The sequence below is a fragment of the Rhodnius prolixus genome, unplaced genomic scaffold, assembly GCF_049639745.1.
Source record: "Rhodnius prolixus isolate KJV_2025 unplaced genomic scaffold, Rpr scaffold_5, whole genome shotgun sequence".
In the NCBI taxonomy this organism is placed as follows: Eukaryota; Metazoa; Arthropoda; class Insecta; order Hemiptera; family Reduviidae; genus Rhodnius; species Rhodnius prolixus.
The window spans coordinates 20305622-20321319 of NW_027411624.1; the positions used below are offsets into that span (position 1 = coordinate 20305622).

At 33.9% G+C, this 15698-nt stretch overlaps 2 protein-coding genes and 1 long non-coding RNA gene across 4 annotated transcripts in view; 1 reads left to right on the plus strand and 2 right to left on the minus strand.

Moving 5' to 3' along the window:
- LOC141458864 (tachykinin-like peptides receptor 86C) overlaps window positions 1–15698 on the minus strand; it is a 379610-nt gene that overhangs the window by 29888 nt on the left and 334024 nt on the right. The gene's annotated exons all lie outside the window — the stretch shown is intronic.
- LOC141458868 (uncharacterized) overlaps window positions 5483–15698 on the plus strand; it is a 54336-nt gene continuing 44120 nt past the window's right edge. The window contains exon 1 of the long non-coding RNA XR_012461232.1: window positions 5483–5721. This is a non-coding gene — a long non-coding RNA (uncharacterized lncRNA). The remainder of the gene's footprint in view (window positions 5722–15698) is intronic.
- LOC141458866 (uncharacterized) lies at window positions 6718–9691 on the minus strand. Its single transcript, XM_074137422.1, has 4 exons — window positions 9413–9691; window positions 8559–9326; window positions 8313–8479; window positions 6718–8239 (listed from the first exon to the last, which is right to left on the minus strand). Exons 2-4 carry the CDS (start codon window positions 8589–8591, stop codon window positions 8005–8007), a joined length of 435 nt encoding a protein of 144 aa, XP_073993523.1. The 5' UTR covers window positions 8592–9326; window positions 9413–9691; the 3' UTR covers window positions 6718–8004.

Sequence of the window (15698 nt, forward strand, 5' to 3'; positions counted from 1 at the left end):
TGCATCAACATTTGGACATGACAAAGCTATCCGCAAGATGGGTGCCGCGATTGCTCACGCTTGACCAAAAACGAAATCGTGTGAAGTGTTGCAAGGACGGTTTGCAGCTGTTCCAGAAGAATCCGCAGGACTTTAAGCGTCGTTTCGTCACTGTGGATGAAACATGGATACATCACTACACTCCTGAGACCAAAGAACAATCTAAACAATGGGTTATCAAGGGGGAATCTGCGCCAAAAAAGGCGAAGACCGTTCCTTCGGCCGGAAAGATTATGGCGACTGTCTTTTGGGATTCGCAAGGAATAATCCTCATCGACTATCTGGAAAAGGGTAAAACTATTACAGGTGCATATTATTCATCATTATTGGACCGTTTGAAAACCGAGCTGCAAGAAAAACGCCCACGATTGGCCCACAAAAAAGTCCTTTTCCATCACGACAACGCACCAGCTCACACCTCAGCAGTTGTGGTCGCAAAATTAATGGAAATAGGGTTCCAACTCGTTTCACATTCCCCCTATTCTCCAGACTTGGCTCCCTCGGACTACTATTTGTTCCCCAATATGAAGAAATTGCTGGCGGGAAAAAGATTTTATTCAAACGAGGAGGTGATTGCAGAAACGAATGGCTATTTTTCAGACTTGGACAAATCCTATTATTCGGAAGGGATCAACAAAAACTAGAGCAGCGTTGGACGAAGTGTATAAGCCTAAAAGGAGACTATGTTGAAAAATAAAAAAGGTTTACCCCAAAAAAATAAGTAGTTTTTATTTTTGCACGGCCTTTTCAAACGACCCTCGTATTACAATGTTTCATTTTAGTGGTTTAATATTTGTTAAGTGATTTAAGTGTTTAGGGGCACCTCAAAGTCTTTATCGCCCAACTCTTTCACGCTCTGGGATATTTAGTTTAGACTATTAACATAAATACTGCGCTTTTCACTAACTATTTCCTCTCTTTGCTTTGTAACATTGATTTGTAAACCGCATTGTGGGATCGATGAAGTTCCTAATGTTCTTTTAAAGAGCAACTACGACCGTCATCCTAGTTTATTACATTTTTTCAAAGTACAGATCGTTGAGGATAATAGTATGCTTTGCCCAATGATGACTTCTAGTCAGTGGTGTCTTCGAGCCGGAACTGATGATTTCTGTTCTAACAAAAATTGGTTGATATATTAAAAAATTAAAAAAATTACGTGAATACAATATTCTACATCTGGTCGCTTGGAAGTCAGATCCAGCTCTGAGTTCTCTAATTTATGTAAATGTCAGTCTTGTATGTGGTTATTATTGCATTGTATGATTACAGAAAATAATTTAATAAATGAATTTCGAGTATTAGATCCAACGGAATGGCCAACGGATATTGAAACTGACTTCGGAGAAAATGAAATCGAGTCGTTATGCACCAGATTTAATTTAATAACATCAACGACGCGTTTGGATTATATTGATAATGGAGGCAAAGAAATTCCTGAAGATTTACAAATTTTAATTCGATATATAAATTGCAGTATGGCAGTGTGCGAGCACGGATTTAGTGTAATAATATGAATATTATTTTAAATGAACAAAGAAATAGAATATTAATTGAAAATCTAGCAAATCTCCTATTTATAAAAATGAATGGTCCACCGCAACAATTATTTAATCCAGATGATTATGTAAACATTTGGTTGAGGTCTCATCGTTCAGCAGATGACAACAAAATGAAGAAAGTTCAACCAAAAGATCCTGAACATAATCCTATTTGGATTATTTTATAAAATTATTATTTTTAATGTATTATTGTAGATATTTAGGCAATTTTTATGAGTACTATACGTATTTTATAGTTTGTTAACTATTTTTATAAAATGTTCTTATTATTGTAATGAACGTGTATATACATAAAATGGGGTCCGTAATGATTTTCGCTTCCTTTCCTTTTTGGAGCATAAAAAATATTTTAAAAAAATAAAGTACACCTAAGCGTTCCAGTTAATAAATAATTAACAGGACACCCCTGCTTCTAGTTACAAAGAGCAAACTGTTTGAACTGTTCCAGAGCACTCATTATTGGAGCTTATTGGAGTTGTCTAATACATCCTTTACAACTCCAGACAAATCCGTGGACAAAACCTTAGTTGAACGTAGTTCAATATTTAAATTCTGAGGGTTTATCGTTTATAATGATTGAATTTGGAGGAATTCCTGTTGGCAGACGCTTTCCGGTTTCCAATTATGTTTCGTTCATTCATCGAAACATTTTTCTCTCAATTTCTGGCGTTTTTTTTAAAAAAAAAAATTTAAACGAAATTGACCTGTGTATTCTTGATTCCACATACTAGATAATTTCGGCCCTTATATCCGTCAATCCTTTGAAATTGATGGGGCCATGCACTTCGCCAAGCCTCTGAACACAATACTGGGCCAACTATTGCAACTGCAACCACCCATTCTTTCCTGAGTAAACACCGACCTTCTGGATCAATCTGGATGGTAAAAGTTTATCCCGCTGGCAAACCGAGTGTACTAACAATGCGTAGTGAAAAAAAGAAGGTTATCTCCCAAGAGGATTAGTCGAAGAACAAGCCCACCTTTTTTGGCTGGAGTTCTGCAAAATTTTGTCTCTAAAAGGTCGTAGGACGAATCATACCTGTCTTCACAGTATCAATAAAGTATAGTAATGTTTTCTTTTTCAGGCCTAGCAATACATCCAACTAAAAAAATCAGTTGTCATGTACAGAGGAACAGAGGTGACTAGCAAACTACCTCACTATAGTTTTTCTTATTAACCATTCAATAAAATTCAAGACCTAGAGACCGGGAATCTAAGCCCAGTACATCACAATGCATCTTAGCTTTGCGGGTTTCCTCGCCTACAGGTATAACAGCTTGGCTTTCTTAGCTCCTAAGATTCAATTCAATTAGCTGAACCTTTAATGCCACTGCGATCAACAGCTATCTTAAGCTAGGTGTCATATCCTTCACTCCGTCTATTTAAAAGACACGAGAGCACGTCTTTATTTTGTGGATTATCTTTGCCAGTAAATGATCTTAGTTTGTTTTTGTTAAGAACACTAATGCGAGTCAACATCAAAGATTATTAGCGTCCGGAGGCTTTTTCAGCGCACTGTTAGCCTCTAGACAACGTTCTCAAGCTACAGACAACACTGTCCATCACCAGGCAGTGAGCTGCAGAAACTAGTAGAAATAAAAAAAAAAAAAAAATCTAACTTAATTTTACTTTATTTTTGTTTGTATTAGTTTAGTTTGTTTTGTTATTTCTAGTTTTATTTACTTTTCTTAAATTTATTTACTGTTATTTGCCAACACATATTTGCTAAATTTATAACATATCATAGTAAAGTAAATAATAAATTCAATAATGCAGATAAATATTGCATCAGAATTATTTATTATTAGTGTAAAAGTTAGAGCAGTTTCTAATATGGATTAATATAAATTATGGATCTTGTATCAACAATAAACTCCCTCGCACAAGGATTAAACACACTGACACACACATACTGTCACAAATAAAGCCAGAGGAGGAGGAGGAGGAGGAGAAAATTGGGACAGCTAACCATCCTCTACAAAGTTGATACAACTAGCTAGCGTCCACGACGCTTCCTACTTTGACCTCCTAAAAATCCAACAATCAAAGAACTGCAGGACTGTGCTACAAGAGATAGACCATTTTAAATTATTAGCCAACATCATTTTTAAATTTAAATAATTATACTCCTCATTCTCAATTTATCTTTCTCTTACAGGTACTTCTGCTTGAAAAGGGAACAAAACCCTTTTTCATTTCATAATATATCAATTTCCTTTTTGCCTCCAACTTGTACAATTTTGAGACTTCGTTTGAAAAGGTAAAAGAGCGGCGAGGTTGATAAAAAGCAAATAGTTTGTAGCAATAATTTCTAGCTATTCTTAAACGTAACAAGAAACTAACCTGGGACTCCACACATTACATTGAAATTTAAAAAATGCTAAACAAATTCTCAGTAAGCTATAACTTTTAAGTCATAACTCTATCTTTATACAACCATACTCAGAACTATACTGATTTATGCTTCATTCGTATGCATGGGCGCTAGTAATATTGCAATAAGTAAGCTCAAAGTTTTCTAAATTAAAAATACTGTCTTGAAAGCATCACGGTTCTTATTTAAACTGTCCAGTAGGACAGTTGTATTAAAACTGTCCAGTAGGACAGTTGTATTAAAACTGTCCAGAAGGACAGTTGTATTAAAACTGTCCAGTAGGACAGTTGTATTAAAACTGTCCAGTAGGACAGTTGTATTAAAACTGTCCAGTAGGACAGTTGTATTAAAACTGTCCAGTAGGACATTTGTATTAAAACTGTCCAGTAGGACAGTTGTATAAGGGTTGATCGTCAAAAACTGCACGAAAAAGCGTAACGTTGAAAAACACCCAACTTTGACAATTTTTTTCTCTTTTTCTATAAAAGATAAAATTCCCAAATTTTCTTTAAAATAAAGGGGAAACCCTCCTTTATAACTGTAATTTTTTTGCAACAACCCAGATCTAATAGGTTTCGAGAAAAAAGTTGCCGAAAATGAGCAAAAACGGCTTTTTCAAAAAATGTTCTTGTTCTTGTTCTTTTTGTTGTTGTTACCTTTTTTGTAATCTGCGTAGCGCCTAAACGCAGGAACCGATTTTCATGAATGAAGTGTCATTCGATTCGGAATTTTCTGTAGATGTGCCTTTTGGGGGTCTCGACGTTGTACATCAAATGGGAGAGGAGTTAGCCCTCTTTAAGTAAGGCCCCCTCCAAAATTATTGTTACTAATTACTCTGTAAATCTTGGCCCGATTTTGATAAAATTTGGTAGGATGATAGGGTTAGGGCTCCCCTACGTAACATTAAAGCGACGATCTGCTCTTACACTTGTTAAGGGGAAGTATAGCAATCGTTTCAAATTATCGACACGTGAACCGATTTTCATGAATGAAGTATCATTCGAATAGTTATTTTGTACAGATTTGCACTTTAATTCTGAAGCTAGAAGTGCCCACAATAAACTTACTTCAAAGAGAGAACCCATGAAATTCAGAATACTGACTCGCAAAGCGAACAAACTATCATCAGCTAAAACCCATTATTTCAGCAATCTATACCATTATTTCATAATATTAGAGAAAATTAAACAAACAAAAAAAAATGAACGTAGTCCTTCTCTTGGCTCCGTTGAAGGATTCTATTACTTTAAACATATTCTCACTTTTAAAATGTAAAATGTATGACTGAAAACAAAATCAGAGGGTACTCTAAAAGAGTTATTCCACCAGTTTGTCTGTCAACAATATAAAAATGAGTAGTGAAAGTGTCTACACGTAATATAATGGGAGTAAGATATGAATAAAGTGATAACAGAAATGTTATCAACACAGAAGAGTCTGTCCCATATGAAATGTAAACAAACATGAATCTCACACCCGAGTTATTTTGTTAATGTCTCTATCATAATGCGGAGACAGGTTTATCTTTTCTAGAAATTTATATAGATAAATCTGTACCATCCAGGCTGTTATTACTCGTAGAATTCAACTTCGAGATGTTCTACATACATTTAGCTATTAAGAAGAGCCTGTGCTTTTTAATGGTTGAATTTATTGAGTTTAAAATGTTTAATCTTTGAGGTTTTTTTACTATATTATAACCAATTGTTCACCAAACATGGTATACACAAAACGACAATTTCGAGGTAAGTGAACGTTCAGCTGTAGTATTATACAAAGTAATTGCTCAAAACATGTTATCATATCAGAAGCCCCGTGGAATTTTAGGCAGGAAGGAGTTGGTTTGAAAATAAAGCATTAATTTTTCACTTGACCCCGTTCTCTACACAGTATACACACCAGACATACCTGTACAACCCTTTGCACTACTCTGTACATACTAGCTACAAGTACACATCCTTCATCAGCTTCATACAAGTTATAGACACACTTACATAAAATAGAATACTGGACCAAGAAAAGGTGGATTAAAATGAACCCACAGAAATTTTTCTGTGAAACAGAAGTTTACAGGGGCTCCTGTCCACCTGTCCTTTTCAACAGCATTCCTCTTCCTTGTACAGATCTGGTGCGCTACCTTGGGCTCTACATAGACAAACGACTCACGTGGAACCCACACACTAGACTTAAAAGACAAACAATGACAAAACGTGCGAAACTTCTGTACAGACTTCTTGGACGACGCTCTAAATTGCCCATTGAACGCAAACGTTTAATATTGTACAGTACTATTCTCAAACCTATGTGGACTTACGGACTAGAGCTGTGGGGTTCAGCCAAACCTACAAACATACGGACAGTGCTAACATTTCAGTCAAAACTCCTCCGACAGATAGCTGACGCTCCTTTCTACGTGACTAACCTCATCCTTCACAACGACCTCAACATTCTCTTCATAGACCAACTCGCTAAGACTAAATACCAAAAATTCCATACTACTCTCTCGACTAGCTCTAATCCTCTTGTACAGTCTCTCGCCTCCTCTGACATGCCTAACAATCCTACTCGCCGACTGAATCGCCAGGGCCCCGCGACTTCCTTACAGTCTGAAGAACTAAATCTCTCCTCTCTCCTCCTCACACTCTCAGTAGGGAGAAAAGTAGGATCCTGGCCCCAGTTTCTGCGCAACATGGCCGCCATCCTGGCAACTTAGAGAAGGGTGGTGAGGGGATTATTAAATCTTATTTTTGCCTTTCACCCCCTCTTCCCAGGATCACTAAACCTGGTAGAGAGGGGAAATTAAATATTAGAAAAATAAAATTTAATAAATTTCTGGCCAGGATTTGATCCGGCAACCCTCAGCGTATGAATTGCGCACGCTAACCACTACACTAACTGGACCTTGTTAATATAACTGGTAGAAATCTTGGCTATAAGATTGTTGTTGTTTTTACGTAAGTCTGTGTTTTACGCGTGTGTGTGTGTGTGTGTGAAACAAGTTTTATTATATCTGCATTAGACAGGTTTTAAACGTTGAAGGTTTCCGAGGTGCAATTTTACATAGTACAACAGTTGTTGCATCATACATTAGAAAGTAAAATGCAGTTGTAACCTTGCTTTCATAAGATATAATAAGGGCACTAACTTACTATAAATATACTGCAAGAAATCACATTAAGCCAGTGCATATTCAACTATTTGAACTCCCTGCATAAATGGTAAGACAATTTATTTACTATTAAATATAGAATATTTAATTTAAATGAAAATGTGCTAATTTAATAGTAGCGAAATGTTGTTTTAGATGACAGATTTATTAACTGCGTTAAACAGCTGTAAATCAGATTTTGTTGTGAAATCTATAAGAGATCTAACAATAAATAAAAGTTATAGAATCATCGAAATTAATAAGGGTAACACACAGCATGGATTAGCCGTTAACGTTCTTCTTGAAGACAGTGATAATAAGAAGCAAATTAAATGTTACTTGCCCAAACAGTTTGCGTCTAAAATAACCGATATAATGATTCAAACTTATCAACCTTTATCATATAATCTTGTATATAAAGGAATTCACCCTGATAATAAATCGTTCATGCTTAATTTTCATTAAACATAACTTAAAAATTTAAATTTATATTATTAAAATTAACCTTTAGTAAATTTTATTTTTCTATTTATAGTAAATATTATATAATATCATGGGTGTATATAGTGCATCTGATTACACTTGTGTAAAATCTAAATTTATATATTCTAAATTCGGACTATTATGCCTTGATTGCTCTAATAGTTTGAATATTAATCTTATAGCATCGGTTAAAAGCAAACATTCAGTTCAGCATAAATCAAAGGACTTAAATACTTATCTCTGTTCTTACTGTGAAGAATTGTTAACAGTAACAACAAACGCTGAAAACTGTGATTGGTGTTGTAATGAACTAGATACACTATTATTTACAAGAGCATTTAGCGAAGGACACATCATAAGTTTTGGAACAATTTAAATAAAAAGTAGCCTACCCCAATTACATTAATAATGAATCAATTAAACAGCAGGGTGATCTTATAAAATATGAGGCTAAACGTCCTTCAAATGCAGTCTCATAGGGTGCAATATTATTTTCCTTTGGTCTTAAAGCCAGCAGCTCATTTCTCGTGGGCTCTGCAATTCCGTTATGTCTATCAACTGTGGTTTGACAAACTGCTTCATGCGTACGCCCATTGTGAATGTCCGATAAAATGCTTTCACATTTACTACATCTGGTAACACAAAATTACAACCAATGTTTTATTTAAAAATAACTATATTACCTTTACAGGCCTTACTAATTACCTATAATTTCCTCGAGCTGTGCATCTGCGTTGGTGTCTTTTCAAATCTTTTTTCAACATGTAATCTTTACCACATATACACTCATATTTACAACGCTCATTATGAGCTAATGCCTGATGAACGCTATATTGCCTTTCACTGGAAAATGTGATCTTACATTTATCACACTGTTAACATTTCAAAAAATATTAGTATTAATAATGTGCTGTTTAAATATATTTATTAGTATGAGAAAAATGTACTTACATTAAATGTGCGTACGCTGTTTAATTGATTCATTATTAATGTAATTGGGGTAGGCTACTTTTTATTTAAATTGTTCCGAAACTTATGATGTGTCCTTCGCTAAATGCTCTTGTAAATAATAGTGTATCTAGTTCATTACAACACCAATCACAGTTTTCAGCGTTTGTTGTTACTGTTAACAATTCTTCACAGTAAGAACAGAGATAAGTATTTAAGTCCTTTGATTTATGCTGAACTGAATGTTTGCTTTTAACCGATGCTATAAGATTAATATTCAAACTATTAGAGCAATCAAGGCATAATAGTCCGAATTTAGAATATATAAATTTAGATTTTACACAAGTGTAATCAGATGCACTATATACACCCATGATATTATATAATATTTACTATAAATAGAAAAATAAAATTTACTAAAGGTTAATTTTAATAATATAAATTTAAATTTTTAAGTTATGTTTAATGAAAATTAAGCATGAACGATTTATTATCAGGGTGAATTCCTTTATATACAAGATTATATGATAAAGGTTGATAAGTTTGAATCATTATATCGGTTATTTTAGACGCAAACTGTTTGGGCAAGTAACATTTAATTTGCTTCTTATTATCACTGTCTTCAAGAAGAACGTTAACGGCTAATCCATGCTGTGTGTTACCCTTATTAATTTCGATGATTCTATAACTTTTATTTATTGTTAGATCTCTTATAGATTTCACAACAAAATCTGATTTACAGCTGTTTAACGCAGTTAATAAATCTGTCATCTAAAACAACATTTCGCTACTATTAAATTAGCACATTTTCATTTAAATTAAATATTCTATATTTAATAGTAAATAAATTGTCTTACCATTTATGCAGGGAGTTCAAATAGTTGAATATGCACTGGCTTAATGTGATTTCTTGCAGTATATTTATAGTAAGTTAGTGCCCTTATTATATCTTATGAAAGCAAGGTTACAACTGCATTTTACTTTCTAATGTATGATGCAACAACTGTTGTACTATGTAAAATTGCACCTCGGAAACCTTCAACGTTTAAAACCTGTCTAATGCAGATATAATAAAACTTGTTTCACACACACACACACACACGCGTAAAACACAGACTTACGTAAAAACAACAACAATCTTATAGCCAAGATTTCTACCAGTTATATTAACAAGGGCCAGTTAGTGTAGTGGTTAGCGTGCGCAATTCATACGCTGAGGGTTGCCGGATCAAATCCTGGCCAGAAATTTATTAAATTTTATTTTTCTAATATTTAATTTCCCCTCTCTACCAGGTTTAGTGATCCTGGGAAGAGGGGGTGAAAGGCAAAAATAAGATTTAATAATCCCCTCACCACCCTTCTCTAAGTTGCCAGGATGGCGGCCATGTTGCGCAGAAACTGGGGCCAGGATCCTACTTTTCTCCCTACTACTCTCCTCTTCACATTCCCCTATCTCATCTAGAGAGTGCTACCGCTGGGTAGCTTCTCTGCTCCTGCTCTTCCCGCACCAGTTCATCTCATTCACCTTCTATTTACTTTTTGTATATATTTATACAGATTGTAAATTACAAAATAAATAAATATTTAAAAAAAATTCATTTTAAAACTATTCTTTCATTTACTATTTAAAGTAATCGCCTATTTTGTTCAGGCGGGGCTTAACGTCCAACTACCAATTAGGTGTCGTGGACGGAGGTGGAAGCTCATACTTTACTATAAAGAATTTTTTTTTAACAAATAAAAAGTTGCCACACGCGGGACTCAAACTGGTGATCTCCCACTTACAAAGACACGCTCTTGACCACTAGACCAACACTCACCTCTTTAGGATATGAATGATATACAAAATAATTTAGACAAGAAGCTTGAATAAGAGGCATTCTTTCGTTGTTTACAATTCTTTTCAAACGGGATTCGTCCATCTATTCTATCTATCAACTAAGTAAAAACCTTAATAAGAGCTCAATAAAAAAAAGTAAATGAAAATCTAAGAGAAATAACATAAGTTTCTAATTACTGATAAGTCTGTACTGCGAAAATTAAACAGTATCTTGAATAACCATCGAAAACTTAAATTACATTTTAACGGGAAATATAGGAGCACACAAGTTATTTCTGTAGGATTTTATTTAAAATCTTAATCAAAGTTTTCTACTGGTTATTTCCTCTATGGTTATATTTATTGAAAAACAAGAACAGAAATTTTACTGGTACGGGAAACTGAAAGAGTTCTTCTTCATTTAAAATAAAGAAAAATATTTATCATTAATGAGAGAAATAATATCTTTAATTAAAGATATGAAGCTGTTGCCAGGAAGAAGTTGAAAAGAAGTCACAGGTAAAGTTTTAAACTTCAAGAAAAGTACAAAAATGTTTAGATATTTTATACAAAACTGTGATTATTTTAATCAATTTTTAGATTGCATTAATTTAATTTCCTATTTACTAATGAATAGAGAAAATGCTATCTGTGAGCTTTCAAATAGAAAGAGCTGACATAGAGCTATCTGAGCATATTATCAAAATGCTTCCGATTTCAACATCACTACTACATAATAATACTCTCCTGTTGGAAAAAATCAATATGCAATGAAGGCATTAAACTTTGTAACCAACGGTTCAAGGTGCATGAATCAGTTTTTGGAAAAAGTTTGACGATGTTTTAATCTTGAAGAAGGTTTATTTTCTTAGATGTTCAAGCGTATGTGTACCTCCTTTTTGATAAGAGCTTTCTTCCATTGGCCACCATCCAAAGTAGAAGTAGGCTATCTGCTCACCTCTGGAGCAACTTTTTCCCATTTGAGAACAGTGCTTGCCTTTTCTTCTGCTGCCTGGCTTTCCGTAGAGTGTCCTCTGCAAGTTCTAAATATCTTATTCTTCTTGTCCTAATCTAGGAACTAAATCAACCTTTTCTTAATGGGTACGAAGTCTTAATTTATTTTTCTATCTCTATTTCCTTCTTTAGTTTAAAAAGCAAATATCCTTCTCATGACTTGTATTAGAATTTGGTGAGAAAAATCACAAACTTTCACTTACTGCGGTTCTTAAGTATTCGGTTAGAATGAATTCCTATAAAACATTTTTACATGCAGTGTTTAGATCGATTATTAAAAACAAAATGCAGCTCTAAGACAAGATTCAAATGGTTTAATTCTGCTACAAGTGTATAGTAACATGAAACCATCTTGTTGTCTGCATTTGAAAAAGCATAAGAACACTAACAGACCAGGCAGGCGGCCGCCTCATTATGTTTTAGTTGTAATCGCCTAGGCCCATCGCTGAGTCCATGCAAGTAGGCTCACTTTATCCTAAATTAACTACTTAAAACTTCAAACCGTTACAGGTGCATTGATGACTTAGAAAATTACAACTCTAGATTCGATTATCTTAGAAGAAATGTTAATGATACTCAAATTTGAATAGTAAATGTTTGTTTACTTGAAATTAACTAATCTGGTTTTCATGTTTTCAAAATTGCGTATGAGTTCTGCAAGTGTTTGGTAAAAAAGATTTTCTGTAAATAATTCGCCCAACCAAATTGTCTTTTATATTAATTTTTCTTTAATAAATATATAGGTCTGTACCGACTTCTACACAGTTTCGTTGTCTAGGGCTCTACCTAGACAGCCGTCTAACCTGGAACCCTCACACAAGACTTAAAAGACAAGAGCTGTACAGACGTTACGGACTATTAAGGAGACTTCTTGGACCGAAATCCTCCATGAACGTACAAAACAAACTTACACTTTTACAAAACACTATTACGACCAATATGGGATATATGGAGCAGAATTATTGGGCTCCGCCAAACCATCCAACATTCAATCTTTCTAGTCTAAAGTCCTCCGCCGAATCGTTAACGCACCATTCTATGTCCTCCAACCCGTACCCTCCATCATGATCTCAATATTCCGTATGTAAAGGAATTAATCCATACCCGATTCCTAAATTTCCAAAGCAAACTCTCCGATCACCCCCAAATCCTCTGGCTCAATCACTATCCACATCGTCCCATTCTGACAATCCTCCACGTCGTTTAAAACGGCGTTGGCCAAGTCACCTCATGGCTTCCTAAACCCCAATAAGTTCCTAGAGAGTTCCAGCGCTGGCTGGTTTCTCTCATCCCGTCATCCTGGTTGTGGCACTGAGCCAGCTCTGTGGCACAATCAAATGTTTATCTGTAAATACCCATTTGCTAGATGTATATTTTGTGCAGTTGCAAATAAATAAATAAATAATAATAATAAAAATAGAGGTCTCTTTTGCATAATTCAATTTGCTGAACTAACATTCATTATTTCATTAACAATTTATTTGCTAAAAGTTACTAGCAATGAAGAATAAAAAACTACAAATATTTTTAAATAGAAGTTCATATTTAGTAGATGTATTTTAAAGTTATTATAAAAAAGATACAATAACTGTTTCTTTTGGAAGAACGTCACTGTGCAATTGATATTGTTGACGTAGAAATTTCCCAAGCAGTCACATAGCTTATCACAGTAAAGAAACAAAATTAGTAGCAGTTGATTGAACTTCAAACATCTAGAAAATGAATGAAATTCTAAAGCATTGAAATGGAAAAAGAAAAGTTAATTTTACCCCAGCCGAAGTACAATACTATTTCCATAATGTTATAAAGGCAACAAAAATAGGAATGTTCAGGAAATTAAATTTCTATGTATAACACAAAAATGAAGGGAGAAAAAAAATCGAGAATCTTTATAAATCGTTGGCATGCTTTCATGGGATCCATAGTAACCTTGTGATGAGAATCTCCCAAACCTACAGAAGTAGCAATTTAATTTCTCGCTCAACTTTTAGGACATCTTGAAACTTTAAACTTTGGCATTCTCATTGCACAAAAAGTAGCTTTATAATATTCAATTTTTCATTGAAAAAATATTCATCTGAGGTTACATTTGGAAGAAGTGATTGGTAGAGTTCCTTTAAGAACCATTTTAAAGAGACTGTAATGAAGACTGGAATTCTTTAGCATATACAGGGTGTTCATTTTAAGACGGCTCAAATGCAATTCATGCTTAAACGGTTGATCTGAGCAAATGCCCGTCACCTCTAATTTCAAAATATGTGACTTTATTTTAGATTCCTGCCCGCGTACGGGGCTGACGCGCGACCAAAAGTGAGGGTTCGCAGTTGACACCCCATTTTCATATACACAGTTTTAAAGAGTAGTAAGAAGTTATGAAAGAAATCGGAAACCGCAGTTGGATATCTTAAAAATTAAAGGTGCCTCCTCAGATATAGAGAACAGTTGATAATCTCCAGGCTAACCTGGCTTGCGAACCGGATGAGGCACCTTTAAAGGCACAGTACATGCTGCACAAGTTGCGTAAAGTGCATGATTTGATAAATTAAGGAATAAATTTGTCCCTTTACATGAAAGATATTGATCACTTAAATATGTGGCAGGAGGTTTCCAATTTTTTTGGTAATTAAACGCAACTCTCTCAAAATTACCAAATAATTATTAAACCTTCTTGTTTGTAACAGATGTAAAATTATTTTTTAGCCATTTTGTGTATGCTTGAGAATATCTAAAGCTCTTAACATTTGATTATTGCTTAGAAAAATCACTCGGAAAACAACTTATTTCACGATATTAAGAAAAATACTAGCTTTACTGCCTTGGCAATATTTTTAGTAGAAAGGGGATGAAAAAATACATCAAAATGACGTATCGCGAGCTCTTATTTCTCTTTGATAACAAATTAAAAAATTGAAATATGATTAATAAATACCCGATTTTGAAATGGCCTAGCACCTTTAATTTTGAAGATGTCGAATTGCGGTTTCCGGTTTCTTTCATAACTTTTTAAACTCTTTATTAAAACTGTGTCTATGAAAATGGGGGTCAACTGCGAACCCTCACTTTTGGTCGCGCGTCAGCCGCGTATGTGGGCAGGAATCTAAAATCAAGTCATATATTCTGAAACTAGAGGTGACGGGCAACAAATTTTTCCTCTACAATTTTTTGCTCAGGTTAACCATTTAAGCATGAAATGCATTTATGCCGTCTTAAAATGAACACCCTGTATGTATATATGCTTGCTTGGACTGATAAAATAGCGTTATTATCCCACATTGAGCACCTAACCACATTTTAAATGTTATATCAGTTCATAGTTATTTTCAATTATCGTAGAACATCATGATACTGTTTAACTGATTAAGGGTGTCAAAGTCATGTTTATGATTACGATATTGTGTAGTACAGGTTTCAATTCTAATATAATTTGTTTAATCCGATAAATTAGCTTATTAACATATTGCCGTAGACAGCAAACATGAAGCACAAAGAGTTCGAGTGGGATTATACTCTTAACAGCCGCCTGGTTGTAAAACATTGCAACATAGATTAAAGAGAATTTCCAATTCGAAGTGGATCATCTAAATGGTGTTTGGCCAGTACAAAATAATCAATTATTCTGAATCAGTTTATGGTCTTGACTAGTTTGTTCGAACATGCAGTAAATGATTAAATCAATAGCGATTAAATCAATATACAATATAATGCATTGGATTAAATGCATTTATTAACCATGTGCAAATTAACCTTCATAGATCATTATACATAAATCTCACTTAATTCTATTTATGGCAGTTCATTTATTGGTTGTAACATAGCTTGGACACATCTCACATATTATTATTAATTAATGCTATTATTGTAGAACAATAATAAACAGGTTTAATATTTACTTACCCTAATTATTTATTTGCCTCATTAATTTATCTTAATTTTATACTTGCCTATGGATGCGCTAAGTGCAGCGGCATAATTCCAAACTGAGATAATCTAATTGTTTATTGTGCATTAATTATTTTAAATTGTTTCGTTATTGACAAGTTACAATTTTAAAAACAATAATTTTCAAAAAATTTCTATTGTACCCTATTTGGAACTAAGCAAATTAACCTTCGATTATACAAATAGCACTTGTTTGAAATATTTCCTAACATTTTCTCAAATATTTCAGAGAGATCAGAAGTAAATGTTTAAAAGGCAATTTGTAACCTTTGACTTCCTTATTTTAAGACAATATACTTTAAAAATTGACTAACTGGCCCAACTAAAAGAGTTTTCAATGAATTAAACAACTTGATAAACTAACACTGTTG